Source organism: Herpailurus yagouaroundi, unplaced genomic scaffold, assembly GCF_014898765.1.
Source record: "Herpailurus yagouaroundi ecotype Mexico unplaced genomic scaffold, PumYag 28, whole genome shotgun sequence".
NCBI lineage: Eukaryota > Metazoa > Chordata > Mammalia > Carnivora > Felidae > Herpailurus > Herpailurus yagouaroundi.
The window spans coordinates 109,089,324-109,105,114 of NW_024412376.1; the positions used below are offsets into that span (position 1 = coordinate 109,089,324).

At 34.0% G+C, this 15,791-nt stretch overlaps 1 protein-coding gene across 2 annotated transcripts in view; it reads left to right on the top strand.

Annotated features, from left to right (window-relative positions):
• ANKRD17 (ankyrin repeat domain 17) overlaps window positions 1-15,791 on the top strand; it is a 163,354-nt gene that overhangs the window by 115,462 nt on the left and 32,101 nt on the right. For both annotated transcript variants that reach the window (XM_040481444.1, XM_040481441.1), the window contains 8 exons: window positions 3,475-3,586; window positions 3,816-3,961; window positions 8,730-8,872; window positions 9,418-9,631; window positions 10,145-10,320; window positions 11,472-11,634; window positions 14,190-14,285; window positions 15,531-15,647. In XM_040481444.1, the coding sequence (XP_040337378.1) occupies window positions 3,475-3,586; window positions 3,816-3,961; window positions 8,730-8,872; window positions 9,418-9,631; window positions 10,145-10,320; window positions 11,472-11,634; window positions 14,190-14,285; window positions 15,531-15,647 (1,167 nt within the window). The remainder of the gene's footprint in view (window positions 1-3,474; window positions 3,587-3,815; window positions 3,962-8,729; window positions 8,873-9,417; window positions 9,632-10,144; window positions 10,321-11,471; window positions 11,635-14,189; window positions 14,286-15,530; window positions 15,648-15,791) is intronic.

Here is a 15,791-nt window from a genome sequence, read left to right on the forward strand (position 1 = left end):
GCCCCTTTCCTGAATATTTTTAATGTATTTATATTAAGTTATATCTATCTACCTATATATATAATTTATAGATATAATTTATATATAAAAAATATAATAACATTTAATATATTTTAATAGCATATACTGTGCTGTTATCAACATTTACTTTAGGAAACATCAATAAATGATAGTTTGAAGGAATTATTTGAGACTTTTACTGTATCTTTTTTCATAACGTAGCTCTAATCTTTATTTTGCTGGAATGGCATAACAAAATTTGTATCTGGGTACTGTTAGATACAGAAATTAGTAATCATGTAGAAACTTTTAAGAACTATAGGTTTTATATGAAACAGTACATCTGGTTGAAGGTTAGAGTTGAATACTGGTAAATTAAATATTTTCTGTATTTATTGTGTGAAATAACATAAATCCATGATTATCTTTTAAAGAGGGTAGACATTAAATTTAACTTAAATGTCAGGACTGAAATTATAAAGTATGTAAAATTATGTTTTGCCTTTAATGGATAAATATAAATATCTTTTGGATATTTTTCCCTTGTTGGTTTTGCAGTATGGAGAACAGTTTCATCACAATGATTTAATGAGAAATATTAAAGAGACCAGGAAAAATGAGTTAATAGTGGTATGCAGTATGCTGCCATTAAAGCATTCTTCTTTCAAATGCATGCATTCTACTTGTTTATGTGAAGTTTTAAGCAAGTTATTTATTACTTAACTGATTATTGTCATTATTCCCTGATAATTCTCATTCTTCCTAAATGCTTTTTTTTTTTTTTTTTAATCTTTTTTGTATTTTATGTGCTACCTCTGACATGTTTAGAGAATGAGAGATTTGGGATTATGAAGGTTATGGAAGTCTAAAAAAAGCTTAGCCCTTGAAGTCCTAATAATTTTCAAAGTAATTTAATTATGTAGGTATAATTAATAGATATATTTCCTTTTTTATTTTTTGTTTATTTTTACAGACCGTTCAGGTATATTTTTCACCTATATCTCAGCTCATTAAAAGTTGCTTTTTCTGTTAGTATTGCATCTGTCTTATGATTCCTTCTTATTTTTCATTCCTACATAATTGAATAGTCATGTTGATAATTTACATAATATTTTTACATTGAATATAATTTTAGCATTTTTATAAGAATAGAGTCATCATAACAACATCTGTTACATACAAAATTGTATATTTTATGGTATCATAGGCTACATGGAAATTTTCTTTAGAATGTAGACCTGAATGAGCTTTTAACAAAGCTTTGGGCATCTCTCTCCCTTTCAGGTTTCTCTTAGATATAGATACATGACAATGTGTGTGACTTCTTAGCCAGTGTAATATAACATGACTTTAGTGATACATTGCCTTTCAGAAAGTCATCAACCTATATTGTTACCATTATTTCCTTGATTAGTAATCTTGAAAACACCTATTTTTTTTTCTGTGCCTTATCAATCATTGTTAATTTTAACCCAGACTTTTGCTTCAGTTAACTTGTTTCTTGAGGTATTACAAATCAGGATAGTGTTTCTTACCGTTTGGGGATTGTGTAGGTGTGTATTAGGAAGGTGGAAACCTCACTTCAGAATCTTTTAATTCTTTCATTATTGTCTTTAGAAGATTATCGTAAGATATTAATGAAGTTGCCCACTCTTAAGTTCCCCAAGGAATTTGACAAGCCCTCTTTTCTTAGCTTTAAATATTTTTCCTTCAACTCTCATAATACCTTGTTTATATTTCTTTCATAGTTTGAACTTAAATTTTCCCTTTGCTGTAATCAATCACTAAGCTCCTGGTGAGCAGGGACTGTATTTATTTATCTTTGTCAACCCTGAAGTACCTAACAGAGTACTTTGAACATAAAAGGTGCTTAATAAATGTCAGTTGAGCTGATGTTTTATAATGTGGGAAAAAACCAATATTTTACTAATCCACTAAAATTTCCCATGCTGATCTTTTTCAAATTTTGTTTGTTCAGTTTCTATTTAAAATTGGCACCACTTTCCTAAATTACTCTTTTAACCCCCAGAAACTCTTAGAAACCTAATAAACTTCATCATAAAGTGGACTCTTCATCATAAAGTTGACTCTTCTAATGGTCTGTACACTAACAGAGAGAGCATATAAGGCAGAGAGACTTAACATTATATTGACCTCCATTGGCCTGCCATAGGACTGCTTTATGATGGGGAAAGGAGGATTTTGATATCCAGATCTCCTTGGTTTTTTAAGCCGATCCTTATCAGTTATTAGCTTGTGTGACCACTGGAAGGTTATTTCTCTGAGGCTTTGTCTCTTTTTTTCTGAAATCAAACATAATAATTCCTTCCTTATAAACCTGAAATGAAGATCAAATACTATTACACAGTCAGAGCGGTCACTCATTTAAGTATTCATGTCCTTCTTCATTGTTGTAGTTGGTGCATCTCTCCCTTGTGGCCATCCCTGATCTCTGCAGTCAGTAGCTCTGCTCTCTGCCAGCCTCTTCTGCAGAGCAGCTTTTGCGGTCTCCCTCTTCATCACTGACTAGTAGGCTTTTTCTTATTTCTTGACTCTATCGATTTTGCCTTTTGTCTCGTTATTCTTTTTTTTATGACAGAGTTTGGTTTTTAGAGTTATTGACCTTCTGGGAGAAAATGCCGTTTCTTTTTGTATTTATTACATAAATATAATAAATGTTATATAAATATGTAAACATAATAAATATATATTTCATATATGTAGTCGTTTGTTTTATTAGAAATAGTCTTTGAATCTGTAATCCCATATAGCTGTTGTCATTCATTTAACTTAACTGTCATTTATTGTTTCCTAGGCAAAGCATCACTTAGTGTTGCTAATCTAGAGTACTCTTGTAGTACTTTCCTCTCTAGTAGTCTGCCCCATGAATTCCAGCCATCCTGACCTCTCCAAACTCTGCCTTTTCAACTCCGGGAGATTGACAGGCTGTTTGGGTACCCAGTCTGCCCTGAAGCCTTGAAACTCTCTAGGCAATAAGTTGAGTTAATCATTTCTGTCCTCCGAGATCACTGCCATCCATGCACTGCCTCTCTAAACACCATCATTTCAAATAGTTTGCCCCCTCCCCCCCCCTTTTTTTTGGTTCTTTGAGATAGGAAAACAAATCTTGTCTGTGCTGTTGTCTATGCTACTCCATTAATGGCTAGAAGTAAAAGTGAGTCCAACAGTGTTTAATTTAATCATGTAGTTGTAAATAGCATATGGTTGGAAAATCATACTTTTTTTTCCTTCATGCCTGCTTTAAGAATTGCCCATAAAGTTCAAATGTTATTTTGTAGCCTTTACAAAATCACACGTTAGCCGCTGATGGAAAAAGAACGACTTAATACCCGAATGTTTGATACAGTAGAATGGTACATCTGTATCTGTATTTGGTATAAGTATATATTATATAATTGATGCTGTCATTTGAAAATTATCTAATAAGCTAATCAAAAAATGATTTTTTTATAGACTGAAAGTAATCATGATACGGCACTAACACTTGCCTGTGCTGGTGGTCATGAGGAACTGGTACAAACACTGCTAGAGAGAGGAGCTAGCATTGAGCACCGAGACAAGAAAGGTAGGGCTTACTTCTGTTAATTTTTTTTTTTTCTGGAATATTTGTATTTCTAGAAGAATATTTGTATTTCTAGAAGAATATTTCTATTTCTGGAATATTTGTATTTCTAGAAGAATATTTGTATTTCTAGAAGAAATACTGCTTCTAGTCCTATTGTGATAGATATAATGGAAAACACTATTGTTCTTTTGCTTAGCATGTAGTGAGAAGATCATTATTTTTCCTCTAGGTTTTACTCCACTTATCTTGGCTGCTACAGCTGGTCATGTTGGTGTTGTGGAAATATTGCTGGACAATGGTGCAGACATTGAAGCCCAGTCAGAGAGAACCAAGGACACACCGCTATCTTTGGCTTGTTCTGGGGGAAGGCAGGAGGTAACATTTTCTCCATTGTAATAATTGTCCATCTGTTTAGCAAATATATGTTTTAACTTTTATGATTTGATGGTAATAGAGGATTGGCATCTGGATTTATCACAGTAACTGTCCTTTTGCTAATAGATAATAATTTCAAGTATCAGTGTTAGCATAAGGTATCGTGTCAGAAAAATCATGTTTATTATTCTGTTCATCTGAAAGTAGTATCTGCCGTAGGAATCCCTGTGTGTTGCATTCAGGCTAAGGAAATGATTAAGGCATTCCCAATCAAATCTGTAAACTTCTCATAAGCAGGGCCTATAATCATTCATCTTTTCCTATCCTAGAGTACCTAGCATGAAAGGTACTTAAGCTCAGCTTCTTTTGCTCTTTATGTATAAGATTAGTAGGGAATTAAGAGCATTCAGTTTTTAGTTGTTCTTTTCATCTTCCCCCACTCCTCAAATCTGGAAGAAAGGTTCTCGGATAAGATTGTATGATCTTTTCATTTTTTTTAAAGGAAAGTAGAACAGCTGGTGTGATCAGGTATAGGCACAAGAAGTTATAGCTTTACACCCATGTGTGTTTTCTGGCATTTAATGAACAGCTGGGCAACCTAATGTTTTAAATCTGTTTTTTAAATCCAGTTGTAAGGATTTTGATTAGCCAGTTGTGCTGTGTCTGTGGACTGACAACTTTTCAGTTAGGGAGTTGTTGAATCTCAGATTTAGGAAGTACCCTGGGTTAACCAGGTCAGTGTCTTATTCAGTTTAGAAATCTTTTACTTTTTTTTTTTTTTTTTTGCCATCCTATTATAAAGTTCTCCTAATTATCAAACCTGAATTATGCCTTCCCTAAGTTTCCCCACTATTCTTAATTCTGTTCTTTGATTAATTGAAAGAGGTTTATACTCTCTCATATCTACAGATATTTGAGGCTGTATTTGCCAGTTACCTGTTCTCTATTTGAAGTGTACCCTATTCTTTTGATTATTGGTTTGAGGATATCTTTTCCAAATCCTTCAACAGGCTGTTCTATCCATTATGTCGGTATACCTCCTGAAATACTCTATCTAAAATTACTCTGGCCAGGGAGGTGGTAGGTTATTACTTCCCTATTTGTGCAAAACCAAACTGCCTCCCACCCTTTGCCTGTCATAACACATCAGGTTATATTGAACTCTAGTCAGCTAAACCCACTGGAGTTTTTAGTAAACCAGAAGATAAAGATTTTTAAGAGGTAGAATAATTCTTGTGCAGAAAGAATGGGAAATCTAATAAAATGGTACATGTATATAGAAAGATAGGAATTGGTGATCCTTTATCTTGTGGATTAAAAAGAATTAGAGCCTAGTGATAATAGTCTTTTTTTTTTTTATACAATTGTTGCTTTGGCCAATTTATAATTTTTAAATTTATAATTTTTGCTCCTTTATATTTGGAATAGATTATAGGTGTGTGGATAGTTAGACGCACTTTCTAGAGATGTTTTGCGTAGGAGACAACAAAGAATGTGTCTCTACTGTGCTGTTCCTTCTGGTTGATAATGTAAATACATTTGTATTGTTTCCCTTCCTGCATTCCATAGTAGAGGTGATTGGTATATTAAAAGGATTTTAACCCAAATAATAGGAAGTAAATAGTGAAAAAATAAGCTACTTAATTTGATAAATTATCTCCACCGCATCAGAAAATGTAGAGATTCCTATTAATCTCAAGTTGAAATGGTATGGCAGAAAATTTTGCAATTAATAACAACATTAAATTGAAAAACTTAGTTGGGAATGAAAATGGTTCTGTTTTGGAATATGATGAAGGTAAAATTTTGATATAACTGAAATTTTCTTTTTTAATTTTTTTTTTTTTCTTCAACGTTTTTATTTATTTTTGGGACAGAGAGAGACAGAGCATGAATGGGGGAGGGGCAGAGAGAGAGGGAGACACAGAATCACAAACAGGCTCCAGGCTCTGAGCCATCAGCCCAGAGCCCGACGCGGGGCTCGAACTCACGGACCGCGAGATCGTGACCTGGCTGAAGTCGGACGCTTAACTGACTGCGCCACCCAGGCGCCCCTGGAATGAAAATCTTTTAACACATAAACAATATCTTTGTCAAGCCAGTAACTTTGAACATTGTCCATGAAAGTCTGGACAAAGACAGGAATGCCAGAGCAGTCCACTGCGCCACCCAGGCGCCCCATATAACTGAAATTTTCAATCATTGTATAGCTTGAAATAATACTTGCTTCATAAAATAACAATTTTTTCAGTGTTGAATCAAAAAAGAATCCGTTGATTTCCTTCCTTTCAAAGCAGTATTAAAGCCTATAGCATACTATAATCTTTGAGTATTTATTTCTTTGTGGGAATAGACCATTCCCTTTGAGAGATAACTAAGCTCAGTTATCTTTGTGTAATGGAATTAATAACTTTAGAAATTTGATTAGGGTTTTCTACTTTCTTGCTTAAGGGACTCTGTAAAATTTAGCCTAATACCATTTTTTGGTCTTGTGTTTATAACCTTGTTACATAAGCCACCTACTGTTTCTGGCTCTAAAAGCAAAAAAGTGATGGACAGAAAGTCGTAATCTAAAATTAGTCATAGCTTTATTCCTATGAGTAAAGTTTTAGCTTGTATGTTAAAATAAAGCACTGTTCATTAACATTTATTTGTTATTTCCTAGTTAGTATTGTAGGATATTTTACTAATACTAAGTCCAAGGTAGGGGCTCCTGGGTGGCTCAGTCGTTAGAGCGTCTGACTTCAGCTCAGGTCAGGATCTCACAGTTTGTGAGTTCGAGCCCTGTGTCGGGCTCTGTGCTGACAGCTCAGAGCCTGGAAGCTGTTTCAGATTCTGTCTGTGTCTCCCTCTCTCTGCCCCTTCCTCGCTCATGCTCTGTCTCTGTCTCTCAAAAATGAATAAACGTTAAAAAAAATTTAAAAAACAATACTAAGTGCAAGGTAAGAGCTATGATCTTGGACAGTCCTTAACTTTTCTCTGCCTCATTTGTAAAATGAAGGTGAAAATACTAGCACTTGTGTCAAAGAGTTGTTTTGTGCATTAAATGGCATAATGGACAAAAGACGCCAATAAGTACTTAAATAAATGGTAAGTGTTTTTCAGCTATCAGGGAATGTAAATTAAAACCCCAGTGGGTTACCACCACACACCCAACTAGAATGGCTAAAATTATAAAGACTGGCAATACCAATTTTGCCAAGGATGTGGAGCAACCAGGACTCACTTATTATTGGTGGGAGTATAAATGGTATAACCACTTTAGGAAAAGGTCTGGCAATTTCTTATAAAACTGAACATACACCCAGAAATTCTAGGTGGAACCCATGAGCAATGAAAATGTATTTCTGGAAGAATGTTCATAACAACTTTATTCAAATTTACCAAAAACTAGAGACAGCAAAGCTGTTCATCAGTAGGAGAATAGATCACTTATAGTATATTCATATAATGGAATGGTATGCAATACCCGCATATGACTTTCAGACACTGATTTCATCTATATGAGGATTTAAGGTAGATGAAATTAGTCTATAGGTGAGCTTGACTGGGAAAGGGGCATGAATAAATAACAGGATTTAAATTACATTAGTTTTGGGGTGCCTAGGTGGCTCAGTCAAGTGTCTAACTCTTGATTTTGCCTCAGGTCATGATCTCATGGTTGTGAGATTGAGCCCATGTAGGGCTCAAGATTCTCTCTCTCCCTCTCTCTGTCCCTCCCCTACTCATGCCCTTTCTCTTTGTCCATTTAAAAAAAATATATATATATTATTAGGGGCCCCTGGGTAGCTCAGTCTGTTGAGCGTCTGACTTTGTCTCAGGTCATGAACTCAGGTTTTGTGAGTTCGAGCCCTGCATTGGGCTTGCTCCTGTCCGTGCAGAGTCCTCTTTGGATCTTCTGTCCCCCCCCCACTCTTTGCCTCTCCCCAGCTCACGCCTTCTCTCTCAAAAATAACCATTAAAAACAAAGTATTAAAATTTAAAAAAAAAAATTACATTAGTTTTATGCATTTGTCAGTACTCAGTGAATATACACCCAAGTTTTGTGCATTGGTTGTAAGTTATATATTTTACCCCCCAAAAATTTAAAGCAAGTAATATTCTAGATAATAACACATGCTAATGCACTTAAGGGAAATTGCAGGTGTCCATTTTACTTTGAAATGAGATGCATCAGAAAATGGACAGATGAAAGATGTAATAAAGTAAGTGTAGTAGAATATTAATGGTAAAATCTAGGTAGCAAGTATATGTAAATTTCTTAAGCTTTTCCATATGTTTAAAATTTTTCATAAAATATTGGGAAAAAATAAATATTACTTTTATTCCAAGTTTTTAAACATTGTTATTGATTACAAGTTTAAAAAAATATTTTTAAATCATTATAAATGAAAAAATCTTATTCCGTTTTACCACTATGTGATGAAATAACAGAGAAATGCTAATTGCTAAGATAGCATTGCACAACAACACACTGAGATCCAGCAGATCTGAGACCCTGGTCTTTCATGAACACACTGTGCCATTTTAACAAATTCCAAAATGGATTTTTTTTCCCAAAATGGATTTTAATTGAAAAGCCTGCTTTCTGTTGGCTTGTAAGAGCTCTTGCTATCATTTGAAGCTGATTTTGTGCAAAGGATTAAAAAAAGGACTTTCCTCTGTTTTCTTATACGATATACCACAAAAATAAAGAAATCAGAAGTACACACTTTGCAAATTGTTTCACCATAAGAAGAAAATACAACTTTTCCTCTTTTCTTTTCAGGTGGTGGAGCTGTTGTTAGCTCGAGGGGCAAATAAAGAGCACAGGAATGTTTCTGATTACACACCTCTAAGCCTGGCTGCTTCTGGTGGCTATGTGAACATTATCAAAATATTACTAAATGCAGGAGCTGAGATTAATTCTAGGCAAGTTTTATTCTCTCTCTATAAGCCCCTTAAGAGTGTTATGACAAAGCTATTTGTAGAACACTTGTATTTCTTATGCCATATTTAGAAAATGCCTTCATTACGAGTTTAGAATTCAAATTGTTAGAGATTTTTAAGATTAATTTTATTTAAGTATTTAAAACTATTCTATTGATATAGAACTTGAGAAACCATCACTTACTCTATTTCTTATGGTACTAAAAGTAAACACAGTTTTTATGCTTTAGGATGGAAAGCCCATCTTAATAATCACTTAATAATTTAATAGTTACTTTTCAGCCCAAGTCATTAATGTTGGATGAGCTACAGAAAGTAGTCTAGGTCTAGGTGGTAAAAGATTTCTAATGGAGTCTTGGTAGTATCTCATAGACTTACTAGGGCTGAGAAAAATTATTATTTTAAATAGTCCTGCAAACTAAAGAATCAAATCCTGAAATAGAATTCTATAAAATTCATCCAATTTTTTCTGGGACATTTAAATTTTATATCTTTTCCTTTTGTTCTCCCCATACCTCCACCCCCAGAACTGGTAGCAAATTGGGCATTTCTCCTCTGATGTTAGCAGCTATGAATGGGCATACAGCTGCTGTTAAGCTCCTGTTAGACATGGGCTCTGACATAAATGCTCAAATAGAAACCAATCGGAACACTGCCCTTACCTTAGCCTGCTTCCAAGGAAGAACTGAAGTGGTTAGTCTTCTGCTTGATAGAAAAGCAAATGTGGAACACAGAGCTAAGGTAAGAAAAATCTGAGATTTGTACATGGATTTATTTATTGCTTCGATATTTAAGGTGTACAGTAGCATTACGCTAATTATAATTTTAGTATTTTCTAGTAACATATATCTTACATATGTATTTAATCAGAAATCATTCTGTGTACTCAGTCAAGCATTAACTCTTGAAAATACTTTAACACTAAATTTTTATAGGTAAAAATGACATACTAGGGTTATCAGCTAGAAAATACGTACTTTGTGAAAGAGAAGACAGGAAACATTTATTAGTGCCAGTTATATGCCAAGTGCTTGCATCTTGGCAAGTTTTTTTCACAAGTTTTTTTCACAATAAATTGACATTAAGTAGAATCATCTTTCTGGATCACACTGTAACTCAGGCTGTAGTGTCAGTGCTGAAATTTAGTTGTGACTCTTTGTAGCAACTATATCAAGTTGCTCCCCAGGTGGTTCTTTAAACATTTTCGCTCTTTTCAGTCTCTCATGTGTTGCTTTTATTTTTCGCTAAACCTAGACTGGCCTCACACCACTCATGGAAGCTGCCTCTGGTGGATATGCAGAGGTGGGCCGAGTTCTTTTGGATAAAGGTGCTGATGTTAATGCCCCTCCAGTGCCCTCTTCGAGAGATACAGCTTTAACCATAGCAGCAGATAAAGGGCATTATAAATTCTGTGAGCTTCTCATTGGCAGGTATGATGTTATCATGCCCTTCATATGTGACTATGGTGTTACTAGTGATTACTATTCTCTCTGGGCAAATTGTACTATTAAAATATCAAATGTGGTTACTTCTGTAAACTACAATTGCATGTTTTGTTTTATGTTTTACACCTACTTCTGTTATTTCCCACCTATCTAGAGCTATGCTACGTTGTCTGATTTATTTCAGTGCAACCTAGAAATACTTCTCTTCTTCCTTTCTTGGGTGTGTATACACTTTTAAAGTACTGTAATACGCTATTTGAACATCCAGCTGTTGGCCTGCATATTCACATCTCCGACACAGTTTGAGTTTTCCAGAGAGTTATCGCTGGAAATCTTAAAAATCTAGCAGCAATTTAAGATTTTGTTGTTGATTTTGTTGTTGTTGTTGTTTTTTAATTTGTTTATATTTTGTTTTTGTTTTTGTTTTTAATAGCAATTAGGGCTTTTAAGTGACAGTTACAGAATTGTTCAAGGTATCAGACAGGATCCAGGGGAATCCCTGCTTTCAGTCACTTAGAAGTTCCTGCCAGTCCTCCAAAGATGCTTGCCAGCTGAATTGGATTTCTTGCTTTAACAGTCTTAAAGACATTTGCATGGTGTCCTAAGCAGTAGTATTTAGTAGTGGCTGCTATCACCTGTTATTCACCATGAGTCTTACCATGATGCCCACTGAGTGCTAAATCTGCATGTTATTTTTAGATTCATTCTTTTCTGAAGCCACATAATAAAAAATACATAAATACAAGTAATCTGAAATAGATACAAGTGCCTTGTAAGATACTGTTTATGTCTCTTGCATACTGTTTGTTTAATGTATTGATTATGCTATTAACAGGATGTACTTATATTTTTCACTAAATAAAACTTCACATTTTCTCAGGATTGAAACCCAGAATTATGCAGTCATTAAAATAAGAAAAGCAATTATTAGTATACAGTTGTTCTTTAATTTGAAGACTTTTAAATTTGATGGTTAGAAATTCCTTGTAATTTTGAGAGAAAAATGTATTTAAGTCCTTGAATATTATATCTAATATTTCACTTTTACAGAATATTTTTCATATGTTAATAGTTGATTTTTATCGTTATCTGTGTCATTCCATTTATTTTAAACAATACCTGTGTCATTCGTTTAGGGGAGCTCACATTGATGTACGTAATAAGAAGGGGAACACTCCATTGTGGCTAGCAGCAAATGGCGGACACCTTGATGTGGTTCAGTTACTAGTACAAGCAGGTGCAGATGTGGATGCAGCAGACAACCGCAAGATAACTCCTCTGATGGCAGCATTTAGGAAGGTAGAAGTCTTTCATTCTCATTCACTTGGATGTTTTTCAACTTTTCTGGATATGTATAGTTTAGTGATTACTAAAGACTCTCATTTTAGGATTTAGCGGTAGTGATGAAAGCAGTAAAATAATAAGCAAATAATCACTTATGGCAACACTGAAAGGTAGACACAGGTATCCCAGAAAAACCATTAATATTACCCATATTGATAAGTTAAGCTAAGTAAACTTTTAAAAAGTAGTTCTAAGTAGTATTTCCAAAATCTAGTTGCAATCTTAATCTTTCACACAAAATGTAAATCCAATTAAAAGTAACTAATTACTTATGGATGAATGTTTTCTTGTATTAGCACAGCAGGGAAAAAATTAACTTAAATTGGTTTTATTTTTAATCATTTGCTTTAATTACTAGGAGCAAGAGAATTATATAATGAAAACCCAGCCACCAATATTTTGAAATGCCTGAAAATCAAATGAACTACATTCAGAAGTAGAAATAAATTTTGTGAAAAGAGAAACTTTGTTTCTCTTCCTATAATGCATAGCACAGAGTGATTTAATAGTTTGGTTGGTCTCTTAAATTCAGCTTTAATTTGTTACCAGGAAAACTGGATTACTGTTCAGTGTTTAAAATTCAAGTTTTGTCATTTTGAGACAGGTAGGTAAAATCCCTTGGTAGGTTCCAAATTATTTTGTTGTATTGAAGATTTTAATATATAAATTGCAAGAAATCATATTTCTTCTTTTTTTTCTTATTATTCTCTCTGTCTGTGCTTTGTACCACCTTGTCCCTAGGTATTCTAGACTACCTAGACACTGAATCTCTTGTTATTTCCTCTTTTTTTCTCTTTCTCTTTCTCACTACCTCTTCTCCAAGCAAGGTAACATATCATTCATCTTCCTAACCACTCCACTATGTTAGTATCCTCTTCCAGAACTTTTTCCTCCCTTCAGTCTCTGTCATCCTTTGAAACCCAATCTTAGTTTGTTAGTCAAAGCCAACATAATCTGGTGCCCTTAGAGCTCATCGCCTATTTTGAATTTCTGATGTGGAGTCTTCTCCTTGCTTGGTCTTTTGTTTGTTACCGTCTCTTACGTCACCATTGTTCTCATCTCAGAAATACCCATATTCTTCATTATTTTTCCAGACTTATTCATTCTTTGTGTATCGTTTAAATCTCCCATTCTACAAAAACACTTCCAATCCTATTTGAGCTCACAGCAGGACATTTAATCCTCTAAACATTGTAGAAGTTCTACAATCTGTTATTTTTATCATTCATTTTGACAAAAATTATCTTGTTACTACTGTATCACGCATATGTCTTCTCTTTCCAAATAGACTTAATTCCTTAAGAACAGTGTTTATCTTTTATATTCTTTTGTATTCATCCCATTATTTATTTATTTTTCTAATTTTTTTTTTTTCAACGTTTTTATTTATTTTTTTGGGACAGAGAGAGACAGAGCATGAACGGGGGAGGGGCAGAGAGAGAGGGAGACACAGAATCGGAAACAGGCTCCAGGCTCTGAGCCATCAGCCCAGAGCCCGACGCGGGGCTCGAACTCACGGACCGCGAGATCGTGACCTGGCTGAAGTCGGACACTTAACCGACTGTGCCACCCAGGCGCCCCTTTATTTATTTTTTAGTATCTACCATGTGTTACTGTAATGGTTGGCCTATTACATTGTACAGAGTACAGCAGTTGCACTTTTTTTTTTTGTTTTTAAAGAAATACATGATTTAATAAGAGGAAGTAAGATCCACATACAAAGTCAGGTAACTGTGAGGTGTCCCATATAATTTAAATACCATAGAAGTGTTGGCAAGTTATCAAGAAATGATGTAAATGGCATTGAACTATTCATTAAAAGATAGGAATAGGGATAGTTTAAAAAGATGTAGATGAAAAGGAAGAGATAGGGAAATATACTAAATATAAACAGTCTGTTTATCAAAACTAGCTAATTCATAGGAATTGTGTTCAGAGAGCAATAGTATAGATTGGAGAAAGAGTCTCTTGAGTCCTGGTCTAAAAGTTTTGAGCTTTACTTAGTGAACTGGGTTAAGTGAATAATATAATCGTAGCTCATGCTTTAGGAAAGTGTATCTTATTCCTTTTGTACTACTAGTATAGTGTTATGCTTTTAGTTTTTACCTGAAAGAACAAAATTGTTATTTCTATTCTTTCAGGGCTTAGAATTGAAATAGGATGCTCACTTGTGAATTAGCTAGAAACAAATGAATTTTTTTTTTTTTCTTTCAGACATATCCCCATTTCTTCATACTAATTTTTGGCTTGTTGGCTTTTCATTCAGTGTTGTTTAGAATTTTAGATCAGGTTATTCTGTACTCTTTCGGAGGGGTGGGATGAGAATGAACAGTGTAGATTTAACTTATCAGAACCAAAGTTTGTCTCTTTTTCATTTACAGTGCAAATGATATCTAAGACTTTATTTTGTGGCACTGATGTCAAAGTACTCTTAATTAAGACAAGACTATAGATTTACTGAATCCTGTTAAGAGTCTGTTTTCAATCTGATATTGGTATCTGTTTTTTAGGGTCATGTGAAGGTGGTGCGCTACTTAGTCAAAGAAGTCAATCAGTTTCCATCAGATTCTGAATGTATGAGATACATAGCAACCATCACTGATAAGGTAATAAGAGTGATTAAGTTCATCCCAGTATATGAGCTAGGGATCTCATTTTGTTTTTTTGTAAGTGTGTGTGTGTGTGTGTGTGTGTGTGTATCTCACACTAAGAAAAAAGTCTTAGTCTAAGCAATAATGTGTGGTATGTAATAGTTTTCATTTATCTAGTATTTGGGAATGCAGTATTGTATTTAAAAGGTGCTTCAGATTATTCAGTTACCTAATGAAGCAATAAAACATTCTCTAAGACCTAACTAAAACTGAGCATAGTACTTTTTATAGTCATGGGCAAGGAAACTTTATGTTTTCGATATAATATAAAAGTTGGAGTAATTATCAGCTTAAGAATGAATTGGCTAGGATTTTTGCCGAAAAAGTAGAGAAAGTGAAATAAATCCTGTTAGAGATCTAATTGAGATGTTCCCCTGGTGATGTTTTAATTTGGGGTTTATACTAACATTTGACTAAAATCCTAAGACATGTGTCTGAAAATGCAAAGAGGTCAATAAATCTAAAAATGTCTCTCTCAGCAGTCATTACATAATAGTGATCACTTTTTTTTCATGAGTTTTATTTAACATAGCTAATTCATGGTCTCGCCTGCCTGTACATTTCTCTATGATAATTAACATTCCTGGATACCACTGTTTCTTGTTTTTTGTGGGATTTTTTTGGAGGGGTGGGGAGATTAAAAATAAGGCTTTCGTTGAATAGGGAAATAGCCCTTTCCTGTTAAATAGTATGTCCCAAGAATGAAATCACTGAGAAAAGTATGTAAGTACCCATGTCTATGATTTCTTTAAGTGTGATTCTTGCACAGGAAGTTGTAGCAACAAAGCTTAAATATTTGAAACAGTTCCCGTCAATTAAGTTCTTTAATTTTTTAAACCCATTTTCTTTGTTGACGTTGACCTTTCCCTTCAGCCCATTAACCAGCTGGCATAAATTATTGAAGCTGTGTTTGCTATATGATTTCTTACATTGAAATTTTAGGAATGAGTAATTTTAGTTTCCAAAATACCAGTCACATGGATGTTATTTTGAAGGACAGTAGAGGCTCTTTGCTTGTGTAACTTAAAAAACATATACCATTTAGATTATGGTTTTGTTTTTACCCTTTTTTGCCCTACCACTGATGTTTATTGCTTATGTTCATTCAGGTACCTTAATTAAATATCTTTGTGTTTTCAGGAGTCTCTCTAAATGTGAGTTGTGTTTTGAGGCTGCAAACATCTTAATTTTTTATTTTAGGAGATGCTGAAGAAGTGTCATCTTTGTATGGAATCAATAGTACAAGCCAAAGATAGACAGGCTGCTGAAGCAAACAAAAATGCCAGCATTTTATTAGAAGAGTTAGACTTGGAAAAGGTAATGATAACCTTTACATGTGAAAAATACCAACTTTTTTCCTTTTCCTTCTCCCTAATTTGTAATCTGTTATCTTTTATTTTTCTTTCATTTTGTCTTTTGTTTTTGGTTTAAATTATGTACATGTTTTTCCCTCAAGTTTGG